General features: G+C 44.5%; 1 protein-coding gene across 5 annotated transcripts in view; it reads right to left on the bottom strand.

The window, feature by feature from the left end:
- LOC141057367 (PMS1 protein homolog 1-like) overlaps positions 1 to 27443 on the bottom strand; it is a 330907-nt gene that overhangs the window by 47883 nt on the left and 255581 nt on the right. For all 5 annotated transcript variants that reach the window (XM_073553954.1, XM_073553956.1, XM_073553955.1 and 2 more), the window contains one exon: positions 17850 to 18661. In XM_073553954.1, the coding sequence (XP_073410055.1) occupies positions 17850 to 18661 (812 nt within the window). The remainder of the gene's footprint in view (positions 1 to 17849; positions 18662 to 27443) is intronic.

Here is a 27443-nt window from a genome sequence, read left to right as displayed (position 1 = left end):
GACCGACAAATAGACCTGGTGGTGGAGTCGGCATACTCCTGTCCCCACAATGCACTTTCCAGGTCATCCCCTCAGTTCCATCACTCTCATTCCCTTCTTTTGAAGTCCACACCATCAGGCTCTTTCGTCCCCTCTCCCTCAGAGTAGCGGTCATATACCGGCCCCCAGGCTCACCCACCCACTTCCTGGACCATTTCTCTGCCTGGCTGCCGCACTTCATGTCCTCAGAACTACCAACCCTTATCCTGGGAGACTTCAACATCCCCATTAACAGCCCCACTTCCACATCTGCATCCCAGCTTCTATCACTAACCACTTCTCTAGGCTTCTCTCAGCTCTCAACCTCTGAAACACACAAAGACGGTAACACCCTGGACCTGGTTTTCGCCCGGCTCTGCTCAATCTCCTACCTAGATAACTCACCGCTTCCCCTCTCTGACCACAACATTCTCTCCTTTACACTCACAAATCCTCGCTCACCCCAGCACCCTCCTACCTACCATTCAGTCAGAAATCTACAAGCCATTAACCCTCATACACTTTCAGACTCCCTACACTCATCATTGTCCCCAATCTCTTCTTTGTCCTGTCCTGATCTGGCTGTACATCACTTCAATGACACTCTTAGAAGCACCCTTGACCAAGTTGCTCCCCTCACCCTCAGAACCTCCAAACACAGAGTGAAACAGCCCTGGCTCACATCGCAAACCCGATTTCTCCAGCGATGCTCTAGGTGTGCTGAACGCTTATGGAGGAAAACACACACACCAGAAGACTTCATACACTTCAAATTTATGTTAAGGACATATAACTCTGCCCTTCACCTCGCCAAACAGACCTACTTCACCACCCTGATCTCCTCACTATCCAACAACCCCAAGAAACTTTTTGACACCTTTCACTCCCTCCTCAGGCCAAAAGCACAAGCCCCTATCACAGACATTTGCGCTGATGACCTGGCCTCCCACTTTATAGAGAAAATAGACAATATCCGTCAGGAAATCCGCTCCCAATCACCAAGTTCAGTGACTCCCATCCCTCCCTGCATTTCCCCTGGCTCACTCTCCACATTTGCTCCCATCACAGAAGAAGAAGTCTCCAGGCTCCTCTCCTCTTCTCGTCCAACTACATGCACAACCGACCCCATTCCCTCACATCTCCTCCAGTCTCTCTCCCCAGTCGTCACAACTCACCTAACTACAATCTTTAATCTCTCCCTCTCCTCTGGCATTTTCCCCTCCTCCTTCAAACACTCTATCATTACTCCATTACTAAAGAAACCCACCCTTGACCCATCCTGCACAAACAACTACAGACCAGTCTCCAATCTCCCCTTCATCTCTAAACTCTTGGAGCGCCTGATATACTCACGCCTTACCCGTTACCTCTCCACTCACTCCCTCCTAGACCCTTCACAGTCCGGTTTCCGCCCCCTACATTCGACAGAAACTGCACTCATCAAAGTGACCAATGACCTTCTGACAGCAAAACGTAATGGTGACCATTCTCTGCTCATTCTTCTCGACCTTTCTGCAGCTTTCGACACTGTTGACCATCCTCTCCTACTCTCTAGGCTCCAGTCACTAGGCATTAAGGACACTGCTCTTTCCTGGTTCTCCTCCTATCTTTCCGACCGCTCCTTCAGTGTTCTGTTTTCTGGCTCCACTTCATCTCCTCTTCCTCTCACTGTTGGGGTACCTCCGGGCTCAGTCCTTGGCCCCCTTCTCTTCTCTCTCTATACAGCCCCAATTGGACAGACCATCAGCAGATTTGGCTTTCAGTACCATCTTTATGCTGATGACACACAACTGTACACATCATCCCCTGACCTTACCTCCGCTGTACTACAGAACGCCACTGACTGTCTGTCTGCAGTCTCCAACATCATGTCTGCTCTCTATCTGAAACTCAACCTCTCCAAAACTGAACTTCTTCTGCTCCCACCATCTACTAACCTCCCTAAATCTGACATTTCCCTCTCTGTGGGTGGCACCATAATAACACCCCGACAGCAGGTGCGCTGTCTAGGTGTTATGTTCGACTCCGATCTCTCCTTCACCTCCCATATACAATCTCTTGCCCGCTCATGCCGCTTACACCTAAAGAACATCTCTAGAATCCGCCCTTTTCTCACCATGGAAACAACAAAAACTCTCACTGTCGCCCTGATCCACTCCCGCCTAGACTACTGGAATGCTCTATTAATTGGCCTCCCTCTCACTCGACTCTCCCCTCTCCAGTCTATCCTTAATGCAGCAGCCAGGGTTGTCCATCTGGCTAATCGTTTCTCAGACGCGTCCGCTCTTCGCCAGTCGTTACACTGGCTGCCAATTCATTACAGGGTACAATTCAAAGTACTTGTTCTCACCCACAAAGCTCTCCACAGTGCGGCACCCCCTTACATCTCCTCCCTCATTTCTGTCTATCGGCCTAACCGACCGCTGCGCTCTGCAAATGACTTTCGACTAACCTCTGCCCTAATCCGTACCTCCCACTCCCGACTCCAAGACTTCTCCTGTGCTGCGCCAATCCTCTGGAATGCTCTACCCCAAAATATTAGGACCATCCACAATTTGCATAGTTTTAGGCGCTCGCTCAAAACACATTTGTTCAGAGCGGCCTATCACATTCAGTAATCAAAGTCATGTTTGTGTGTGTGTAGCCCATTCACTATCTCCATCTAACCCCCACCCCCTGAAGATGGCTGGACCGTCATTGTAAATACATCATTGTAAATACAAACCTGTGCTTTGTATCCCCCCCACCTCATTGTAGATTGTAAGCTCCACGAGCAGGGTCGTCTTATTTCGCTTTAATTATTGTATTGTTAACGTTGTTACTTATGACTGTTGTGTTTGAAACTGTTCAACTGTAAAGCGCTGCGGAATATGTTGGCGCTATATAAATAAAGATTATTATTATTATTATTATTATTACTAAGCCGATAAGTAAATACAAATACACACACAAATACACACAAACCTACACACACATTGTCACCAGCCTATAGAGGAGAATTAACAAATGAACGTACATAGGCTATAACAGGAAAGCAACTGTTTTAAAGGAAAAAAATGAAAAAAAAAATATGGCGTGGACTCCCGTGTAATTTTAATAACCAGCAGAGGGAAAGCCAGCAGCTGGGGTAGATGTTTATAGCCTGGGAAGGGTGTAGTACCCATGGATCGCCCCAGGGTATTAATATCAGCTCACAGCTGTATACTTAGCCTATATTCGCTATTGAAATGGAGGACCCCCAAAAAATGACGTGGGGTACCCCTATAATTAATAACCAGCAAAGGCTGTGCAAGGGGATTCATATTTGTGGGGTTTATGTCACCTTTTTATTGTCAGGTGACATCAAGCCCATAGGTTAGTAATGAAGAGGCATCGATAAGACACCCAAAATAAAGTCGTTTATTTGAAATAATGACAGACTCCTTTAATAATCTTAATTAAACCATACTCACCGAACGCCTAATCCACCGAAGCCAACATCTTCTACAACAAAACTAAAATAATAAACTACAATATTTCTCACCTGTAATCCATAATGTCCCACGACCATCCTGATGACTTTGAGAGCAGTGACTGGTGTGACTGCTCTCAAAGACAGCTGGTGATACACTGACAGGATGTACTCACTCCCGCAGTGTATCACTGAGCTGCCGGGAGAGAGTTCACCGGAGTTCACCAGCTGATCAGCTCTGGTGATTTCCTTTACGGCACTTTTGCTGAGTGGGAAAGTTCCCAAGCAGCGGTGCTGTAAGTGAGAGCACTGGAGCTGATTAACTCCGGTGAACAATCAAGGCAGCTCAGTAATACACTGCGGGAGCGATTACCTCCTGTCAGTGTATTGCCTGTCGCCGGGTAGAGCGGACACATCTCCCGAGATGAGATCACCATGCAACTCTCGGTATTATGTGGACTACGGCAGACAGGTGAGTATATGTTCGTTTATTATTTTACATTTTTTCTAAGAGGTGAGGGCGTCAGAGATATGGTGCTAGGTGAGTATAATGGGTTTTTATGTATGGAATTTTACTTTTTTTTTTTTTTTTTAACTGTGAGCACAGGCGCCGACAGATGAGACTACATCTCCCATCAGCACTGTTATCAGTGACAGCAGATGTAGCCTGATGGGAGCAGAAGTCTCATCGGCCCACGCCTGCGAGTTGCAGTCACATCTGCGGGGTCACACTGACATCTGACTTACCGGGGATTGCGTTACTGCCAATAAGAACCACCGCACCGGTGTTTCCAATGCTGTCACACAGATGACAGCATGGGAAGCACCATAAGAAGCCGGTAAAAACGCAAAATAAAAACTCAGCAAATCCGCAAACATTTTTATACCTGCATTTTTGCTGCGCTTTTGACTGACTCAATTGAAGTCAATGGGTGTAGAAATGCAAAAAGAATTGACATGCTGCAGAAAAAAATGCACTGCAAATATGCACTGAAATTTTCTGATCATGTGCACAACACTTCAGGATTGTCAATGAATTACAAGGATTCCATTGCGTTTTTGGACCATTTCTGCATGGAAAAAAATGCAGTGAAAACGCATTGTGTGCACATAGCCTTAGATAACATACTAAGCCATTCCTCTTTTCCTCCTGTCGGTGTAATAAAATACTTGTAGACTGGGATCTGAGACCAGAAAAGTTTACTTCACTTTCTTTAGATGTGCTAACTTTTTTTTTTGCATTGTACATTAAAAGGTGTTTGGAGCCTTCATCTTGGCCATCAACTCCTCCCATTCTTACAAAACTTTTAATTAGAACATAATAGAGACCAGCGAATCTTTTGAAATTTTAATTCACCAGCTTTGTCAAATTTAAAAAAAAATGATTCTTAGCAATTTTCATTAAAAAATCTTCAGTTTTTACTGAAATTAGAATATGCAAAACTTAATACACCTCACTTTAAAAACTACTACATCTAGTATTTGTATTAACTCCATGTGTTTTAAGGACAACATCAAGTCTTTAATGCCTGGAATAAACAAGTTGGCGACATATTGCAACATCTATGTTTTTCCATTCTTCAAGAACAACTTCTTTTTAGAGCCTGGATGCTGGATGGAGATTGATGCTAAACTTGTCTCTTCACTTTTCCCAATGAGTGTTTGAATGGGTTCAGACCACGAGACAAACTTAGCCAATGAATCACTTTCACCCCGTTATTCAGAAATGCAACAGTTACTTAGATATGTGTTTTAGATCATTGTCATGTTGGAAAAGTGCAGATGTATCAAGGGCACAGAGTGATGGTAGCATCATCTCTTACAAGACAGAGTCATAATTCTAAGCATTCATGATAATTAAAAGCAAAGCCACAGAAAGAACTATAACAATTTCCTAAATGAAAGAATTAACACAACTACAAGGCAAACAGTAGTTCCCTGCCCAGGTCACAGAACTAATGCATTATCAGGATGCAGCAAACCTACTCAGTAAAGATAGAGGCAACACAGATGCAAAATACCAATGAGGCAACCACTCACAACCTACCAACTCATGGACGGGGCGATTATTTAGTGTAATGCTGTTGGGTGTGAACCCACTGCGCCATGGTAGGGAAGGCTGGAGCTTGGCAGTTGCACCAGAAACTGGAGTCACTAGCAGTTTCCTTGGAGAGGCAGTAATAGGATGGTTAGACATGGTAGAATCAGAAGACGGGGAGGACATTATGGTGTTCAGATCCTGCAACTGAGTTACCACTACATTAATAGCCTGCATCAGTTGGTCTTGATGTTCTCGTTGAAAACAAACCACCTCATACATCACTTGTACGTTAGGCTTGGGGTCTCTGGGTCCCGATTTCTTAGTGGGGTCCTTGGCCTGAACTTACTGTAATGCTGGTGGGTGTAGACCCACTGTGCCATGGGCTGAGCTTATTCTAGAGGGGAGTAGCTAAGTGTCTACCTAGTATTCAATAGAGCCTCTGATGGTGTGGATAAGTTGGGCTGCCGGTAGACACCTGGTACCACTTCAGGTCAGTCCCTGGGACTGCAGCAGCTGACTGGAGGGTCAGAGACTCAGGTTCAGGGTACAGGAGGGTGAGTCAAAAGCGTAGTCAGATAGTCCAAGGTCACGGGCAGACAGCACAGGTTCAAAGTAAGTAGCTGAGGTCAGGAGCGGAGAGATCAGGATAAACAAGAAGGCAAGCCGGGTTGTAACAGGTGGGGCGAAACAGTAATAAGCCAATACAGCAACGAAAGACAGAGCTGATAAGGACCTAAGTTCAGGTGAGAATTGGAGGGTGAAGTCATCTGATATTTCACTTGCTGGCAGGTGATAGGCCAGGGAAGCAAATCTCTGCTGGACAGAATGGATACAAATCCCTGCAAAGTTCAGCTGCATGCACCTATGACTCACAAACAGCAGAGCTAGATGAGATGCACCAGGCACCTCAAAGAAATGTAAATACACCAACAATTATCCTGCATATTAAGGCCGTTAAGCAAAACAGAACATAGCACCAAAAAGAAATCTTTACAAGTAACCATATATTAGTTTAAAATAATAATTTTTAGTAGAAAAAATACATATAAAAAATGTATAAAAAAGTAATAAGACAACAGCCACAAGTAAAAAAAATATAGATGGGTACACCTGGGAATATATATATATATATATATATATATATATATACAAATCAAGAAAAAACGGCAGCACTACCAAAATAATATAGTAGGTGCAAAACCTATTCAGCAGTGTCCAAACAGCCAAATTAACAAAAGGTGGCAACGTTTCAACGGTAACCCGTCTTTGTCAAGCTTGACAAAGACGGGTTAGGCTAAGTGCACACGTACCGGAACTCTCGTGGAAATTACCGCGAGAATTCCGGAATTCCAGTCCGCGGGAAAATCGCATTTTAAATTCCCGCGATTTTCCCGCGGAAAAACTAGCATTTTGCAAGCGTATTTAGCTTGCAAAATGCTAGCGTTCTCCAAGCGATCTGTAGCATCGCTTGGAGAACTGATTGACAGGTTGGTCACACTCGTCAAACATAGTGTTTGACAAGTGTGACCAACTTTTTACTACTGAGGCCACCTATGCGGCATCAATAGTAAAAGATAGAATGTAAAAAAAAAAATAAAAAATGGTGTTATTCTTACCCTCCGACGTCGCGCGCATCCGTTCCCAGTAATCCTTTGCGAAAATGCCCGCGATGATGTCAGTTCTCGCGGGATCGCGACGTCTCGCAGTAATTCGCGATGACGTCGCGCGAATGACCGCGAGACTTCGCGATCCCGCGAGAACGGACGCCATCGCGGGCATTTTCGCAAAGGACTACTGGGAACGAGAGCGTGAAGAGAAGCAGGAAGACTGCGCGGGACGCCGGAGGGTGAGAATAACAATATTTTTTATTTTTAAATTCTATTTTTTACAGGGATATGGTACCCAAAGCCCGGAGGACAGTCTCCTCTCCTCCGGACCGTGGGTACCATCCGCAAATGTTCTGCTTACTTTCCGCATGGTGGGCACAGCCACATGCGGGATGTAAGCGGAACAATGCATTCCTATGGGTGCGGGATCGCCGCGATTCCGCAAATTAATGAGCATGCTGCGGTTTTTACCGCAAAGCGATTCCGCCGCGGTAAAAACCGCAGCATTAGTACAGCATTGCGGAATCCCATAGGAATGCATGGGATGCTTATTTTTCGCGTTTTCGTGGCAAAATCGCGCGGTTAAAACCGCCGCGGAAACGCGAAAAAAACGCCACGTGTGAACTCCGCCTTACCGTTGAAATGTTGCCACCTGAGGATCAGTAAAGTATCCACTGTTTTCACATTTAATTTGAGTGCTGCCTATTTTTTTCCTTTTTTTACACACACATAAATATATATATATATATATATATATATATATATATATACACACACACACACACACACACACACACACACAGTAATCCTTACAAATCCATACAGATCTAAAGAACGTAGACAAATCACTAATTGGGTGGATCAAGAAAATGCTGTAGATATAGTATATCTTGACTTCAGGAAAGCATTTGACAAAGTATCTCATACAATCCTTATTGAAAAAATGACTAAGTATGGAATGGACAAGACAACTGTAAGGTGGATTCATAACTGGCTTAGTGATCGGACCCAAAGAGTGGTCGTAAATGGCTGCACATCCAGTTGGAAGAATGTCTCAAATGGGGTACCACAGGGCTCTGTCCTGGGCCCTGTATTGTTCAACATCTTTATCAACGATTTAGATGAAAGAATTGAGGGTAAACTGATTAAATTTGCTGATGACACAAAGCTAGGAGGGATAGCTAATACTAGAGAAGAGAGAGAGGGGATTCAAAAAGATATAAATAAACTGGAGCAGTGGGCAGCAACTAACAGAATGGTTTTTAACAGGGAAAAATGCTAAGTACTACATCTGGGCAATAAAAATAAAAAAAGCATATACAGAATGGGAGGAATAGGGCTAAGGAACAGCACATGTGAAAAAGACTTGGGTATACTAATAGATCACAGACTGAATATGAGTCAACAGTGTGATGCAGCAGCAAAAAAGGCAAATGCAATTCTAGGATGTATTAACAGAAGCATACAGTCTAGATCAAGTGAAGTCATTATTTCCCTCTACTCCTCTTTGGTCAGACCTCATCTGGAATATTGTGTCCAGTTTTTGGCACCACATTTTAAAAAAGACATCAACAAACTGGAGCAAGTTCAGAAAAGAGCGACCAGAATGGTGACCGATCTGCAAACCCTGTCTTTATGAGGAAAGGTTGCAGGATTTGGGAATGTTTAGTTTGCAAAAGAGAAGACTGAGAGGAGACTTAATAGCTGTCTACAAATATCTAAAGGGCTATCACATTGTAGAAGGATCATCTTTATTCTCATTTGCACAAGGAAAGACTAGAAGCAATGGGATGAAACTGAATGGGAGGAGACACAGACTAGATATTAGAAAAAACATTTTGACAGTTAGAGTGATCAATGAGTGGAACAGGCTGCCACGAGAAGTGGTGAGTTCTCCTTCAATGGAAGTCTTCAAACAGAGGCTGGACAGACATCTGACTGGGATGATTTAGCGAATCCTGCTTTGAGCAGGGGGTTGGACCAGATGGCCCAGGAGGTCCCTTCCAACTCTATGATTCTATGATTCTAAATCAATCATTGATCCTATTATGAACGTATATTAATCCGAGCACAAATGGCTACAAGCACCAACAAAAGCACATATAGACATAAATAAATAAATGAACCCCTATTTAATGATGGCAACATTGCAGTCCAATCATGTGGCACATGGAATTAACCCCTTCACGACCAATGATGCCACATAGGCGTCAACAAAACCTGTGCCAATCCGACCAGTGACGCCTATGTGGCGTCATGACTTTAAAGCCCCCCTGCGGGTCGGGTGACCGGGGTCAGTAAAAGATCACCCGACCCGCAGATACAGGGGGCTTTGTTCTTCACCACAGGGGGCGTGGCTTTGCCCCCACAAGGCTACAATCGCTCTGATTGGCTGTTAAAAGTGAAACAGCCAATCAGAGCGGTAGTAATATTTTATCAATGAAAATTGATGAAATATTACAATCCAGCCATGGTTGATGCTGCAGTAGCATCGGACATGGCTGGAGACCCTGATCCGACCCCCCCACCGGTTAACGGGGGCGATCTGCTCCCACGCCATACCTCGGCTCCCCCCTCCCACCCCCCGGTACTTACCAAGTGCTCCCGGTGTCCCGTGGTCCCGGACCATGGGCGCCGCCATCTTGGAAAATGCCAGCTGCAGATTTATTCATTCAATTTGGTCACTGTGATGAACTCTCACAGTGATCAAAATAGAATGAAAAGTAAATAAATCCCCTCTTTATCACCCCCATAGGCAGGATCAAATAATAAAATAAAGAAATTATTTTTATTTTTCTGTTAGGGTTGGAAATAGGGTTAGGGCTAGGGTTAGGGTTGGAACTAGGGTTAGGGTTGGAGTTAGGGTTAGGGTTAAGGGTGTGTTGGGGTTGGGTTAGGGTTGGGATTAGGGTTAGGGATGTGTTGAGGTTAGGGTTGTTCTTAGGAGTGTGTTGGGGTTAGGGTTGGAGTTAGAATTGAGGGGTTTCCACTGTTTAGGCACATCAGGGGGTCTCCAAACGCGACATGGTGCAACCATTGATTCCAGCCAATTTTGCGTTCAAAAAGTCAAACGGTGCTCCCTCCCTTCCAAGCCCCGACGTGTCCCCAAACAGTGGTTTACCCCAACATATGGGGTATCAGCGTACTCGGGAAAAACTGCACAACAACTTTTGTGTCTAATTTCTCCTGTTACCCTTGGGAAAATAAAAAATTGGGGGCAAAAATATTATTTTTGTGGAAAAAAAATTATTTTTTTTATTTTCACGTCTCTGCGTTATAAACTTCTGTGAAGCTCTTGGGGGTTCAAAGTGCTCACCAGACATCTAGATAAGTTCCTTGGAAGGTCTAGTTTCCAAAATGGGGTCACTTGTGGAGGGTTTCTACTATTTAGGCACATCAGGCTCTGCAAACGTAATGACGACCGCAGACCTTTCCATCAAAGTCTGCATTTCAAAACGTCACTACTTCCATTCTGAGCCCTTATGTGTGCCCAAAAATTGGTTCCCCCCCCCATATATGGGGTATCAGTGTACTCAGGACAAACTGGACAACAACTTTTGGGGTCCAATTTCTCCTGTTACCCTTGTGAAAATAAAAAATTGCGCGCTAAAAAATGATTTTTTGAGAAAAAAAAATGATTTTTTATTTTCAGGGCTCTGCGTTATAAACTTTTGTGAAGGACTTGGGGGTTCAAGGTGCTCACCACGCATCTAGATAAGTTCCTTGGGGGGTCTAGTTTCCAAAATCGGGTCATTTGTGGGGGGTTTCCACAGTTTAGGTACATCAGGGGCTCTGCAAATGTAACATGATGCCATCAAAGTCAGCATATCAAAATGTCACTACTTCCCTTCCGAGTCCCGACGTGTGCCCAAACAGTGGTCTCCCCCACATATGAGGTACCAGTGTACTCAGAACAAACTGGACAACAACTTTTGGGGTCCAGTTTCTCCTGGTACCCTTGTGAAAATAAAAAATTGCGCACTAAAAAATAATTTTTTGAGGAAAAAAAATATTTTTTATTTTCACGGCACTGCGTTATAAACTTTTGTGAAGCACTTGGGGGTTCAAAGTGCTCACTATGCATCTAGATAAGTTCCTTAGGGGGTCTAGTTTCTAAAATGGAGTCATTTGTGGGGGTGCTCCAATGTTTAGGCACACAGGGGCTCTCCAAACACGACATGGTGTCCGCTAACGATTAGAGGTAATTTTCATGGTTCTCCTTCCCTTCTGAGCCCTGCTGTGCGCCCAAACAGTGGTTCCCCCCCACATATTGGGTATCGGTGTACTCAGGACAAACTGGACAACAACATTTGTTGTCCAATTTCTCCTGTTAGCCATGTGAAAATAAAAAATAGCGTGCTAAAAAAAATCAGTTTTGAGGAAAAAAAATGATTTTTTATTTTCACTGCTGTGCGTTATAAACTTTTGTGAAACACTTGGGGGTTCAAAGTGCTCACTACACAGCTAGATAAGTTCCATAAGGGGTCTAGTTTCCAAAATGGTGTCACTTGTTGGGGGTTTAGGCACACAGGGGCTCTCCAAACGCGACATGATGTCCGATAACGATTGGAGCTAATTTTCCATTCAAAAAGTCAAATAGCGCTCCTTCCCTTGCGGACCCCGTCGTGCGCCCAAACAGTGGTTTATGACCACATATGAGGTATCGGTGTACTCAGGAGAAATTGCCAAACAAATTTTAGGATCCATTTTATCCTGTTGCCCATGTGAAAATGAAAAAATTGATGCTAAAAGAAAATTTTTGTGAAAAAAGTACTTTTTTTTAAAAGATCAATTTATGAAGCACCTGGGGGTTCAAAGTGATCACGATGCATGTAGATAAGTTCCTTGGGGGGGTCTAGTTTCCAAAATGGGGTCACTTGTGGGGGAGCTCCAATGTTTAGGCACACAGGGACTCTCCAAACGCGACATGGCAACCGCTAAATATTCCAGCATGTTATCCATTCAAAAAGTCAAATGGCGCTCCTTCCCTTCTGAGCCCTGCCATGCACCCAAACAGTGGTTTATGACCACATATGAGGTATCGGTGTTCTCAGGAGAAATTGCCCAACAAATTTTAGGATCCATTTTATCCTGTTGCCCATGTGAAAATGAAAAAATTGATGCTAAAAGAAAATTTTTGTTGGAAAAATTTAAATGTCCATTTTTTCTTTCCACGTTGCTTGAGTTCTTGTGAAACACCTGAAAGGTTAATAATCTTCTTGAATGTAGTTTTGAGTAGCTTGAGGGTTGCAGTTTTTAGAATAGTGTCACTTTTGGGTGTTTTCTGCCATATAGACCCCTCAAAGTGACTTCAAATGTAAGGTGGTCCCCAAAAAAAATGGTTTTGTAAATATTGTTGTAAAAATGAGAAATCACTGGTCAACTTTTAACCCTTATAATTTCCTAACAAAAAAAAAATTTGTTTCCAAAATTGTGCTGATGTAAAGTAGACGTGTGGGAAATGTTATTTAGCAACCACTTTGTGTCACATAACTCTCTGGTTTAACCCTTTAGTGACAGTGCCAGTTTGCAGCTTAATGACCAGGCCAATTTTTACAATTCTGACCACTGACACTTTATGAGATTATAACTCTGGAACGCATTAACGGATCCTGCTGATTCTGAGAATGTTTTTTCGTGACATATTGTACATTCATGTTAGTAGTAAAATTTATTCGATATGTCTTGTGTTTATTTAGGAAAAAAACGGAAATATGGCAAAAATTTTGAAAATTTTGCAATTTTAAAACTTTTTATGCCCTTAAATCAGAGAGATGTATCACACAAATTTCTTAATAAATAACATTTCCCACATGTTTCCTTTACATCAGCACAATTTTGGAAGCAAATCTTTTTTTTTTGTTAGTAAGTTATAAGGGTTAAAAGTTGATCAGCGATTTCTCATTTTTACAACAAAATTTACAAAACCTTTTTTTTAGGGACCACATCATATTTAAAGTCATTTTGAGGGGTGTACATGACAGAAAATACCCAAAAATGACAGCATTTTAAAAACTAGACCCCTCAAGGTGTTCAAAACCACATTCAAGGAGTTTATTAACCCTTTACTTGCTTCACAGGAACTAAAGCAATGTGGAAGGAAAAAATTTAACTTTTTTTTTGCAAAAATTTACTTCAGAACCAATTTTTTTTTATTTTCACAAGTGTTAAAAGAGAAAACGAACCACAAAATTTGTTGTGCAATTTCTCCTGAATATGCTGATACCCCATATGTGGGGGTAAACCACTTTTTCAGCGCACGGCAGAGCTCGCAAGGGAAGGAGCCCGTTTGACTTTTTCAACACAGAATTGGCTGGAATTGAGATCGGATGCCATGTTGAATTTGGAGAGCCCCTGATGTTCCTAAACAGTGGAAACCCCAACAAGTGACCCCATTTTGGAAACTATATCCCTTAAAGAACTTATCTAGATGTGGGGTGAGCACTTTGAACCTTCAAGTGCTTCACAGAAGTTTATAACGTAGAGCCGTGAAAATTAAAAATAATTTTTTTTTCCTCAAAAATGATTTTTTTAGCCCGCTATTTTTTATTTTCACAAGGCTAACAGGAGAAATTGGACCACAAAAGTTTTTGTGCAATTTGTCCTGAGTACGCTGATACCCCATATGTGGGGGGGAACCACTGTTTGGGTGCATGGGAGAGCTTGGAAGGGAAGGAGTGCCATTTTGGAATGCAGACTTTGATGGAATGGTCTGCGGGCATCATGTTGCGTTTGCAGAGCCCCTGATGTACCTAAACAGCGGAAACCCCCCACAAGTGACCCCATTTTGGAAACTAGATCCCCCCAAGGAGCTTATCTAGATGTGTGGTGAGTACTTTGAACCCCCAAGCGCTTCACCAAAAGTTTATAACGCAGACCCGTGAAAATAAAAAATCTTTTTTTTCCCTCAAAAATGATTTTTTAGCCCTCTATTTTTTAATTTCCTAAGGGCAACAGGAGAAATTGGACCATAAAAGTTGTTGTGCAATTTGTCCTGAATACGCTGATGCCCAATATGTGTGGGGGAACCACTGTTTGGGCACATGGGAGAGCTCGGAAGGGAAGGAATGCCATTTTGGAATGCAGACTTTGATGGAATGGTCTGCGGGCGTCATGTACGTTTGCAGAGCCCCTGATGTACCTAAACAGTAGAAACCACCCACAAGTGACCTTATTTTGAAAACTATACCCCCCAAGGAGCTTATCTAGATGTGTGGTGAGCACTTTGAATCCCCAAGTGCTTCAGAGAAGTTTATAACGCCCGGGCGTGAAAATAAAAAGTATTTTTTATTTCTGCAAAAGTGATTTTTTAGCCCCCAATTTTCCAGAGTTGGTAAATAGTGGAAACCCCTCAATTATTGCTCCAACCCTAACCCCAACACACCCCTAACCCTAATCCCAACCCTAATCCCTAATCCTAATTCGCCCTAACCCTAATTCTAACCCTAGACCTAACCCTAATGGAAAAATGAAAAAAAAAATATTTTCTTTATTTTATTATGTTCGCCTAACTAAGGGGGTGATAAACAGGGGGGGGGGGTTATTTACTATTTTTTTTATTTTGATCACTATGATAGTTTATCATAGTAATCACATTGAATGAATGGAATCTGCCAGCCGGAGCCTGCAGATTCCCGGCGGGCGCACTGCGCATGCGCCCGCCATTTTCTCCGGATCCAAGATGGCGGCGCCCACCGGAGGACGCCGGCGGGACGCAGGACCACCAGGAGGGGACCCTGGAGCACGGAGAGGTACCGGGGGGGGACCCTATTTCTCTCTCCTCTGATGTGCGATCACATCAGAGGAAAGAGAATTTAAATGCAAAATCGCTGCTTTTTTTTGCGATCACCGTTATAGGGTTAATAACGGCGATCGCAAAAGCGGGGTCGGTAAAAACCGACCCGATTCATGTTCTCTGGGGTCTCGGCTACCCCCTGCAGCTGAGATCCCGGAGAAAATCCGACACTGGGGGGCGCTATTTACTTACTCCACAGCGCCATGAATTCACGGCGCTGTGGTTTAAGTACCCTTAATTACCGCCGTTAAAAGGCATATCGGCGGTCGTTAAGGGGTTAACGAAAAAAATTAAAAATTTGAAAATTGCAAAATTTTCTACATTTTTGCCAAATTTCTGATTTTTTCACAAATAAACGTAAAAATTATAGACCTAAATTTACCACTAACATGAAGCCCAATATGTTACAAAAAAACAATCTCAGAATCGCTAGGATCCGTTAACGCGTTTCTGAGTTATTACCTCATAAAGGGACACTGTTCAGAATTGCAAAAAATTGGCCTGGTCATTAAGGTCAAAATAGGCTTGGTCATGAAAGGGTTAAATGCTTAACTATAGTAGGAAAACATATAGTATTGAGCTCTTGTAGTAAACGCAAGTGTGTCAGTTATAAATGCACTAGATTATGGCCCGATGCTATCGCATCGGGAGGATGCGATAGCATCACACCTCTTGCCATGTTAACCCTCAACACACACACTCCTCTCACCTTTCACCATCTCCACTCACTCTTTCACTCCACATACGACCCCTTCTCTCACTCCGCCTCTCATACTCACGCCGTCATCGCCGCTGCTCCACGATCCCCGACATCTTCTTCCGCCGGCGCCATCCTGGATCCAGACGTTGTCTACGCCGGCGACATGTTCTTGCGGCGACGCCATCTTGAGTATCGTGAAATCTCGCGATACTCAAGATGGCGTCGCCGGAAGAACATATCGCCGGCGTGGACGACGTCGGGATCCAAAATGGCGTCGGCGAAATCTCGCGAGTTTTCGCCGACGCCATTTTGGATCCCGACGTCGTCCTCACCGGCGACATGTTCTTGTGGCGACGCCATCTTGAGTATCGCGGGATTTTGCCGATCCAAAATAGCGTCGCCGCAGGAACATGTCGCCGGCGTGGATGCCGTTGGCGAAATCTCGCGAGATTTCGCCGACGCCATTTTGGATCCCGATGTCCTCCACGCCGGCGACATGTTCTTGCGGCGACGCCATCTTGACTATCGCGGGATTTCGCCGATCCAAACTGGCGTCGCCGCAAGAACATGTCGCCGGCGTGGAGGACGTCTGGATCCAGGATGGCGCCGGCAGAAGATGATGTCGGGGATCGTGGATCAGCGGCGATGACGGCGTGAGTATGAGAGACGGAGTGAGAGAAAGGGTCGTCTGTGGAGTGAAAGAGTGAGTGGAGATGGTGAAAGGTGAGAGGAGTGTGTGTGTTGAGGGTTAACATGGAAAGAGGTGTGCGGTGACGTCACTGGTTACAACTGGACGGAAGTTGTTACAACCGGAAGCTGCTTAGGGCATTTATTATTATAGATTAGGAATATATAGCATCACATAGTAACCGTAAACATATACATGGTATAGTTACCTAGGAGAGTTAGACCAGGGAGACCCATCACACCCGACCCGTGGGTCTCCAGGGCCTTACTTTTCTAGGTAACTATACCATGTATATCACAAAACTCAAGATAAAAAGCGGACGGCACCGCTGTTACCGTGTGACTTCAAATGATGTGCGGCATACAGAAGCCCAGCAGCTGGGAAGCGCTCGAGCAGCGCGAAACGGCCGTTGTCAGCCTTTCTTGCACTCCTTATGTCACTCCCCCGACTTGTCATGTTCATGATATGTCAATAAATCAGTGAAACTTCCATCTCGATGAGTGCGACCTCTTCTCTTTGCATGTATACCATGTATATGCGTTACAATGATACAAAGGTAGATCATTAATTTCATACTGACTTTTAGCCACATCCCCTGCTGTCAGTGCCAGGAATAATTCATTGTCATCTACGCATCCATCTGAAGCTCTACCTCTCTTTCCTCCACGTACTGCTGCGCCTAACATTTTCCCTAAGACGCCCTCAACAGCCTAGTGCAGGGATGAACATGTAGAATTTGATGTTTTTCCTCATTTCCCTTACTGATTCTCTGTGGATTTTCCAATATACAGTAATGGCCTAAAGCTTTATAAAAAATAGTAAGAATGCTTTGTATAGTAAGAACGCCTTGAAAAATAGAAGTGTTAATAGTTTAGATTCCCTTTAGAAACAATTTACACTCAAATGCAAGAGGACAGCTGCCATTTAAAATCTATAGTTGTGTGATCAATTAGACTGCTGCCTCAACCTCTATCAACTGAATCTTTCTATATCTCTCTTCATTGCGGAGCTGTAAGCTATGCTATCCAGATTCACTCTAATCTGGATGCTGTATTTCCTGACTCAACTTTATTACAATGCAGGCTATGATTGTCCCTCTTGATTGGCTGTGCTAACTGTCATGCGATAGCGGTAAGTCATCTGAGGAAGGCCATGTCGGCCTTCTCTGCTGCTTTGTGTAAAATGGTGGCTAGCTGTTTGTGGTGATTTGCGCAAACTTAATAAAAAATTGTTTGAATTTGACAGTACAATGAAGGTCCTAAAATTTGACACTAATTCGATTTACATTGAATCAACCCGCTCGTCAATAGAACATAAACTAGCTGGATTTTACGTGTTCGGAATTCAATTTAGAGGTCTAAGCCTAATTGAGGTATATCTGGGTGAAGCATATTATCTACAGAAGTTTCAGCAAATGGGCTTATACAATTTAGTCTAAAAGTGCCCTAAGATTCGCATATAAATGAATACTAAATATTACAATACTGCAATAGAAAATGAATGGGGTGTCTTTCTCATAGAGCTGCGATCACGCGGTGCAAAAACTTACCTGAGTTTGTCTTCTTCACTAAGTTTTTCCCACAGCGCCAAAGTAACCGAAGTCCTGTCATCAAATGGAACCTCTGGACTGTCCCTGAGCAACAAAGCTCTGTGCTCCTGAGTAAATATGTCTATTGCAGACACAGGCCTCTTGATCACTCGATTGTTCATGAGATCATAGGCAGTAATAAATCCAGGCTTCTCAGTTATTATATTTGTTGTTTTGCTGTCTGTACTTTCATGACGGCTCTTATTCAAAGCAGCTTCATTTGACGTCTCACCACAATGGCTTACAGCTGAAGGGCACATTACCGTTACCGGCTGTATATTGTCTATAGAGTTGCTTGTGAAAGCATTCCCTCTGCTCCAAGCATCATCAGTTATCAAAAGATCCTTATTGGGTGTTGTATTTCTTAATGCTTGTATCTCCTGAATCTGGGCACCAGTACAAGAACTACCTTCAGCATCTTTCTGGATTACTTGATCTGATGAGGAAATAATTGCAGGTGGAGCAGAATATTCTTTGCCAGCAGCCTGCACCGTGTCAGGTTCACGTGAGTTATCACAGATAGACGACTGATCTTTTACATACAAATACGTTTGCATCTCACTTTTACCATTATTATTTGTAGGAGACAAGGACAAGTTTTCTTCTTCCATATTCTTCTTTTCAGTATTCATTTTTTGTTGATCTGCACTTGGAGATTCAATATAATTGATACTGTTCTCTTTGATCTGTGCGTCCATTTTGCTAATTGATGTAGTTACTGGGTCAGGATAAAGTGATTTTAACACCTTCTCCACAGCTTCAAGAATAAATTCCTGTAGGAAGGGAAACAACATTGACATTAAATTATGGTTACGTCATTCCATTGAGGACAATATCTGTGATTCATTACACAATGGTATAACATTTCAGTTTACATGTTATACATGGACCAATCAATGACCTGTAATTATAATTAGAAGAAAAAAAGGAGGACAAAGGGACAGCTGTATGGCCTTGGGTTAATGAAGCTGCACACATAACAGGGAATACGGGTGCCACTTCCAAGGAAAATAGTCTGTATATCCATAGGGAAGAAAGTGGATAGGCACAATCCGTCCCGTGCAAAAATATCCATTATTGTGGCATCAAGTTACCAACGGCAGGCAGATAAAACCATGGAGCAAGTACAGACAACAATCGTTTCGCGCTTACATTGCGCTTCAACGGGTCATCATCATGACCTGTTGAAGCACAATGTAAGCGCGAAATGATCGTCGTCTGTACATGCTCCATGGTTTTATCTGCCTGCTGTTGGTAACTTGATGCCACAATAAAGGATATTTTTGCATGGGACGGATCGTGCCTATCCACTTTCTTCCCTATGGATCATAATTAGAAGAACTAATGTGATGGCCTTACGCATTTCAGAAATCCACCCCATTCACTTAAGTTTGGAGCTGGCAAAATAAGCTTAATAGAAGCCAGCTAGAGGAGCTTAAAGGGAACCTGTCACCAGAAAAAATGCTACTAACAGATATGGGGTCAATCTTCAGGATATTAGTGTTACTAACCTGGCTGGCGACTGCACTTGGCCAAAAACTGCCAAACGAAAATGAACTTTATTTTCCCTGGCAATGTTCTGGCTTCAGTCACGGGGGTGCCACCAATTCAGTCACCGCTCTGATACAGAGTAACGGCTGTAACCGAGCCCCCGGCCCTGCCTGACACTGGCTCTGCAATGGGGCCTGCTGTCAATCAGTGCCATTAGCTATCCAGCACCATACACACCATAAAAGATACAAAAAATACCAGTATTACTGTATTTTGCCCATCCAGCCAAAGAAAGAAATGAAACAATATGTGATCAAAAAGTTGCTTATATCTAAAAATGGCACCAGAGAAAATTCAGTTTATCCCGCAAAAAATAAACGCGCTCACAACTCTATAGAAAAATTTAAAAAATAAATATAGAAGTCTACGAATATTGCAAAAAAAATTTTTTTTTGTTTGTTTTAGAGTACTGAAAAAAAAAACTATATACATTGGGTATTGTCATGTAGAAAAGACTTAATATGTCAAATAAATAGAATATTAAACAGTATATAAAAAAGAAAATTCCAGAACTGTTTATTTTGCACATTCCACCTGCAAAAAAGTGCAACAAAAAGAAATCTATTTCTATATTAGTTAATTTTTTCAAATAAAAGGGAAAAACGTCTAACTTTTAACTTCTGCTATCTATGCTCGGTTGTAAATAAAACATTTCCAAATCATTGGATTCTTGTTTTCCTTACATTTCATACATTTCCCCAACTTTTTTGGAATTGGCATTACACAAAAGTAGAAAAACAAATAAAACTGAATACACTTGGTACCGCCATAATTGCACTGACCCACAAAAGTAAGCAACTCATTTGTGAAGCAAGTGAATACCAAAAAAGTTTAAAACATCAAAAAATAACAGAACTGCTGGTTTTTCTGTCTCCTTATAAAGAGTTAATAAAAGTTATACAATACATTATGTGCACCCAAAAAAGCTTACATATCAAAATGAGGAAATGTTTTTTGGTATTCACTTGTTCAGACTAGTTCTTGATGTGCTGTCAGTTTTCTGTTATTTGTATGCTAGCTTTCTGACTGAGCACTCCGCCCTTCACCATGCTGTGATTTTAATTACATCCAATCACATTTGGTTCCAACCTTCCTAGAAATAAAGGCTTGATCAACTTATTAGCCAGAGGTAAGTGTTCACACTAGGCAGTTAGGTCAGGGACCCATCCGATCAATGAGATCACCTTGACATTGGAGAATGGGCTCACATTTTTTTGGCCAAATTTTATGCTAAGCATCTCATGTGTTTTTCCTAAATTTCAAAAGCCATTACGCTATTCACACTTCATGTATTTCACATTGATATGCCTTAACGCAATTGAGTGCAACCATTTCCTCATTTTGATATGTAAGCTGCTTTTTTGGTATGCACTTGTTTAGACTAGTTCTTGATGTGTCGTCAGTTTTCTGTTGTTTGTATACCCCCAAAATGCTGCCATTGATAAATACAACTGATCCTGAAAAACAAGCCCTCATAAATCTACATCAATCAGAAAATAAAAATACTATGACTCTTGGATACCACGATTAAGGCTTAATTGCTGAAACGCGTTGGTCATATTTCTGCCTCTGGTGTTACCCACATTGTTTTTACATGCTTTAAAAAAGCAAATAAAAATCTGTTTTTAATACATCAGTGGATTGTTTCATTGCTGGAGCACATCTGTTCTTTTTTACTGCTGATGACTCCTGGAAAGTGACAATGAAAAAACAAGAACAAGTCATGCTGGGCAAGTCATGCAACTTGCTACTAATTGGCCTTTCTCTTACTAAACTCTCCCCTCTCCAATATGTCCTGAAAGCCACGGTCATATTTCTGTCTAGCTGCTACACTGAAGTTTCCACCCTGTAGTTGCTCAGCTATGATTGAATGCAACATGACCTTTTTATTATTATATATTATGCTTTGCTTATATAGCATCATCACATTCTGCAGTGCTTTACAGGAATCATCATCGCTGTCCCCAATGGGGCTCATAATCTGAATTCCCTATCAGTATGTCTTTGGATTGTGGGAGGAAACCGAGAACACGGAGGCAACGCACATAAACATGGGGAGAACATACAATCTCCTTGCAGATGTTGTCCTTGGTGGGATTTGAATTCAGGACCCCAGCGCTGCAAGGCTGCAGTGCTAAAAACTGAGCCACTGTGCTGCCCACTTATCACTATCACCACTAAGGCCAACCATTGTTCAACATCACCTTACATCTCATTTCTCATCTCTACCACACAACTTTTCTCATGCCACTCAAGTTGTCTGGAATCCACTACCCCAGACACTACAGTTAATTCCCAGTATCAAAAGTGCCCTGAATATGCATAATTTTAGACCGGTCCATCACCTCATCTAATTAATCTAGTTGTTCACTGTTCTCCCTTACAACATTTTCTTCAGAATCTGGCCCTTTCTATCATCTTTTCCCATATAATCCATGCACGCACAATTACTTTGCATCTATATAGATACATAAACTAGCTTCTGACCAGTTCAAGCAATTCAACGTTAATACCCTTTGTGAGGCAGTGAGGGGGTTCATATGCGAGGGTCAATAAGCATCCCCTAGGATGCGGACAGAGTCTTATTAAGGGTACGTGCACACGCTGCGGAATCCGCTGCGGATTAATCCGCACGGATTTTGCAAAAACTGCAGATAATCCGCAGGTCCAAAGACCTGCGGATTATCTGCGGTTTTGCCTGCGGTTTGGTCCTGCGGATTCACTATCTCCACAATGGTGGAGATAGGAACCCGCAGCGGTTTCCGCAGAAAGAATTGACATGCAATTCTTTCTGCGGATTCAAAACCGCAGCAAATCCGCGCGGTTTTTTCCGCAGCGTCGGCACAGCGTTTTTTTTTTCCCATTCAAATGAATGGTACTGTACACCGCAGCTAAAACTGCTGCGTGTCCGCAGCGGCCAAAACCGCTGCGGAAACGCAGCGGAATCCGCAGCGTGTGCACACAGCCTAAACCCTCTGGAGTGCCTTGTGTTCACAGCAGGATGCCTGTGAGTCACAAAGCAAAATGAAAGAAAGAATGGATTGGGTCCAAGTAGTGACTCAGTCAGATTTTTAGGAAAACCCGTTAAGGTCTTTTAGCTTTAGAGGGATTTGCAGGTTTGGTAGTAGGTCAAATTCCTCTCTCCACTCCAGGTTTTGAAGAGGCTTTATGGCCACGATTCCATTTCCATCTGTTTTGCCTTGGGTGCGTCAGTTTTGGAGTTCGCAATCTGCAGAGCAGGTGGCTCTGTGCAACCCAGGTCTGTGTGGAGCTAACACAAAGCCAGGGACTTCCAGGTGGCTGACACACCCAAAAGACACGGCAGTGCCATTGTCCACGGCAATGGGTTTTGAGTTCTGGACTGTGTTCATGGAAACCCGGCTGTGATCCAGAGGACATCACTCCTATGTGTAAGTTCTTAAAATAAAGGCTCCATTTATGTTGAAATTTCTGTGGTCCCTGCCTATCTGCCGCACTGCACTAACCCTGCTGCACTACATATGGTTGGAGAATGCGGGAAGTGTGAACTGAGGCATACCTAAAGTGAAAAGCATGTCAGTAATTAAATCAGTAATTAAGCCTGCAATGCTACAGCTCAAGCCTGCTGACAAGTTGGAGAAAATACTCAAGCAGTTGGCCCTCACCCAGCTGCTGCAGTTTCAGCGGCAACAAGAGCAACACCAGCAGCAGCATCAGGAGCAGCAAAAAAGGCATCAGAAGCAGCAGCAATGGCAGGAGGAGCAGCACAATCATCATCATCAGCTGATGTATCAGCAGCAGAAGACTAATGATCTCATTCTACAGCAGATTGCAGCCCTGCAAGAGACACCCTCACCACCGACCCCGATCTGTTCTGATGCCCAGGACAAAGTCTGGTCAGCACCGAGGAAAATGAGTCCTGAGGATGACATGGAAGCTTTCCTCACCGCGTTTGAGCACACAACAAAGTGGGAGAGCTTGCCATGTGCCCAGTGGGCTGAAGTGGTGGCCTCCTTCCTGACGGGAGATGCTCAGAAGGCCTACTTTGACCTCAGTCGGGACGTTGCCCTGGACTATGGGAAATTGAAAGGTGAGATCCTAGCCTGACTGGTGGCTAATACGTATGTGCGGGCCCAGAGGATGTTCCAGTGGTCCTTTGTGGAGACTCGCCCCACCAGGTCTCAAACATATGACTTACTACAGCTAGTAAAAAAATGAAGCCCGAGACCTTATCCCCTTTCCAGATGGTATAGAGGGTGGTGGTCGATTGGCTAGTAAGAACTCTGCCAGCCACTATTCAGCACTGGGTGGGCCAAGGGGATCCCGGTACCCTAGACCAGATGGTCAGCCTAACTGAGCGATATACTGCCACTCAGGACTTTATACAGGATTCTGCTGCACTACGATTATTACGTTGGGCCCCGCAAGCCCAGTAGCCTGGCAAAGCTCCACGAACCTCGGCTGGGGCCAATCAGGACCGAGCCCGTATTGAGGGTGTATCCTGAAGTGGGAGTGACGAGACCAATTTCCCCTAAACTGGTTCCAGGGTCCAGTCGTGCAGCAGCTATTAGGTGTTGGCGGTGCCCAAGGGCCAGGACATGTGGCTACCAACTGCCCCCTAACAGCTGAACCCATGTACTGCAGGTATACTCGCTGTATGTCTATGTATGCCCAGGCTGTTTTCGCCTCAGATCCGTTCGTCCCAGCGGGTGAACCATGTCTGTACTAGGTGCGCGTCAGTGGACAGCAGGCCGAGGCCCTTCTGGACTCGGAGCCTAGTGACACTTGTGTATGGGTCATTAACCTCGGGCTTAGAACCCGCTGGGAAAAATGTGAGTGTTGTGTGTATACATGGTGAACTCCGCTAGTATCCAACAGTAGAGGTTTCATTGGTTACGCCATGTAGGGAAATTAAACACGTGGTGGGGTGTTGAAGACCATTACGTACGGGGCTGTCCTGGGAAAGGATTTTCCCCTCTTCTGGTCTCTGTGGAAAAATAAAATTAACCCTCCTAGGGCAAATGTTTTTCTGGGGGCAGAGCCCGAAGGTCCCGACACAGGTATTCCTGCAGTAGGGATCACCCCATAGAGAAAGAGTGAGAACCCGATAGGTTTCCCCTAGAGGTGATAGCAGGAGAGCACAAGAAGACCTCAACAATCCCCAAGCTGGAAGTGCCCCAGGGAACTTTTGGGACAGTCCAGCTACAGGATCCCACACTGACCTGGGCACGGTTAAGGGTAATCGAGATAAATGGGTGGCTCAGCAACCGGGTGCGGAGTCCGTGTTCCCACACATGGCGATCAACCAGGAGTTACTCTATAGAGTTGTTCTATCACCTCGTCCCGGATTTTATCAACTGGTAGTGCCCCAATCCTACCGCCAGGCGATGACTGAAATGGCTCACATCCACATGCTGGGAGGGCACTTGGGGGCCAAAGAGACACAGGAGCGCATATTGCAGCGATTTTTTGGCCTGGAATCTACAATGAGGTGCAGAGGTTCTGTGAAACGTGTCCTGAGTGCCAACTAACCTCACCCACCGCAAATTTGCAAATTACTGGTGTCCGTTGGTGCCTCTACTCATTATAGAGGTAATTTTTGAGCGGATTATGACGGATCTTGCAGGGCCGATAGTAAAATCCGCCCAGGGACACAACACATATAACCGTATTTTTTGGACTATAAGATGCACTTTTTTCCTCCAAAAATGTGGAGGAAAATGTGGGGTGCATCTTAGGCTAAGTGCACACGTACCGGAACTCTCGCGGAAATTACCGCGAGAATTCCGGAATTCCAGTCCGCGGGAAAATCGCATTTTAAATTCCCGCGATTTTCCCGTGGAAAAACTAGCATTTTGCAAGCGTAATTAGCTTGCAAAATGCTAGCGTTCTCCATGCGATCTGTAGCATCGCTTGGAGAACTGATTGACAGATTGGTCACACTCGTCAAACATAGTGTTTGACGAGTGTGACCAACTTTTTACTACTGAGGCCGCCTATGCAGCATCAGTAGTAAAAGATAAAATGTAAAAAAAAAAATAAAAAATAGTGTTATTCTTACCCTCCGACGTCCCGCGCAGGCGTTCCCAGTAATCCTTTGCGAAAATGCCCGCGATGACGTCAGTTCTCGCGGGATCGCGATGTCTCGCGGTTTTTCGCGATGACATCGCGCTAATGACCGCGAGACTTCGCGATCCCGCAAGAACGGACGCCATCGCGGGCATTTTCGCAAAGGACTACTGGGAACGGGAGCGTGAAGAGAAGCGGAAAGACTGCGCGGGACGTCGGAGGGTGAGAATAACAATATTTTTTATTTTTAAAACTCTATTTTTTACAGGGGTATGGTACCCAAAGCCCGGAGGACAGTCTCCTCTCCTCCGGACCGTGGGTACCATCCGCAATTGTTCTGCTAACTTTCCGCATGGTGTGCACAGCCACATGTGGAAAGTAAGCGGAACAATGCATTCCTATGGGTGCGGGATCGCCGCGATTCCGCAAACTAATGAGCATGCTGCGGTTTTTACCACGAAGCGATTCCGCCGCGGTAAAAACCGCAGCATTAGTACAGCATAGCGGAATCCCATAGGAATGCATGGGATGCTTATTTTTCACGTTTTCGCGGTTAAAACCGCCGCGGAAACGCGAAAATAACGCCACGTGTGAACTCAGCCTTATAGTCTGGATGTACCAGCTCTGGCTTTGGTGGGAGCGGTTTCGATGAAACAGTGGGTCACAGAGGCAGAAGCCGGCTGCTGCGGCTAACTCCTGTGTCCGCTGCTAAAGTGAAATAAATATTCACTGCATTCCATGCCCATGGACGTGGAAGGCAATGAATATTCATTTCTCATTCATGGGATCCTGGTATGATTGGTCCCATCCTTTCTTTATCCTGGTATTATTCGCTCCCATCCTGGTTTGCATGGCCCTATCAGAAAACATAAAAAAAACAAACCATTACACTTACCTTCCCGGTGCTCCCTGGCAGCATCCTGCTCTGATGCTAGCAGCTGCTTAATGCTTGTAAGCAGCGAATGGCAGGGACATCATGTGCTGCTTGCAAGCCTAAGAGCAGCTGCCGAAATACTCAATGCTCTGCACGCCGGGACTGTGTGCTTAGAGAGCAGTGAGTATTCATTGCTTTCTAGCTAACACAATGTCAGCTAACTAATTATACATACATACACATATATATATATATATATATATATATATATATAAATATATATATATATACCGTATTTTCCGCTTTCTAAGACGCACTTTTTTTCCCCCAAAATTGAGGGGAAAAAGGGGGTGCGTCTTACAAAGAGGATATACATTTGCGCTGCCGCTGAGGGTACTTGCCGCGGCACTCTGTGCCCTGATGTTGCCACTGCACTGTCCGCCGGTTCTTACCGCCACCGCCGCGCTCCTGTCCCCCGGTGGTCTCTGCCGCCGCCGCGCTCTGTCCCGATCGGCGTGGGGGGTCTCTGCCGCTCCATGCCTGCTTTCCTGTGGCTTTCTTCCTGGAAAATGGCCGCTGCGCATGCGCAGATGGACATCTCGGCACTGAAATCTCGGGAGATGAAATTTCAGCGCTGAAATCTCATCTCCCGAGATTTCAGTGCCGAGATGTCCATCTGCGCATGCGCGGCGGCCATTTTCCAGGAAGAAAGCCACAGGAAAGCAGGCATGGAGCGGCAGAGACCCCCCACGCCGAACGGGACAGAGCGCGGCGGCGGTAGCGGCAGAAACCACTGGGGGACAGGAGCGCGGCGGTGGCGGTAAGAACCAGCGGACAGCGCAGCGGCAGCATCAGGGCAAAGAGTGCCGCGGCAAGTACCCTCAGAACGGGACAGCGCGACGATGGCAGCAAACACCGGGGGACAGGAGCGCGGCGGTGGCGGAAAGAACCGGGGGACAGAGCGCGGTAATGGCGGTAAGAACCGGGGGAGAGCGTGGCGGTAAGAACCGAGGGACAGAGCGCGGCAGTGGTGGCAAGCACTGGGGGACAGAGTGCGGCGCTGGTGGCAAGCAGGCACCGGG

Source organism: Dendrobates tinctorius, unplaced genomic scaffold, assembly GCF_039654945.1.
Source record: "Dendrobates tinctorius isolate UK_male_01 unplaced genomic scaffold, ASM3965494v1 ptg000204l, whole genome shotgun sequence".
Lineage (NCBI taxonomy): Eukaryota > Metazoa > Chordata > Amphibia > Anura > Dendrobatidae > Dendrobates > Dendrobates tinctorius.
The sequence above is the reverse complement of the archived record's forward strand: the minus strand, read 5'-3'. Positions and strand labels throughout refer to the sequence as shown.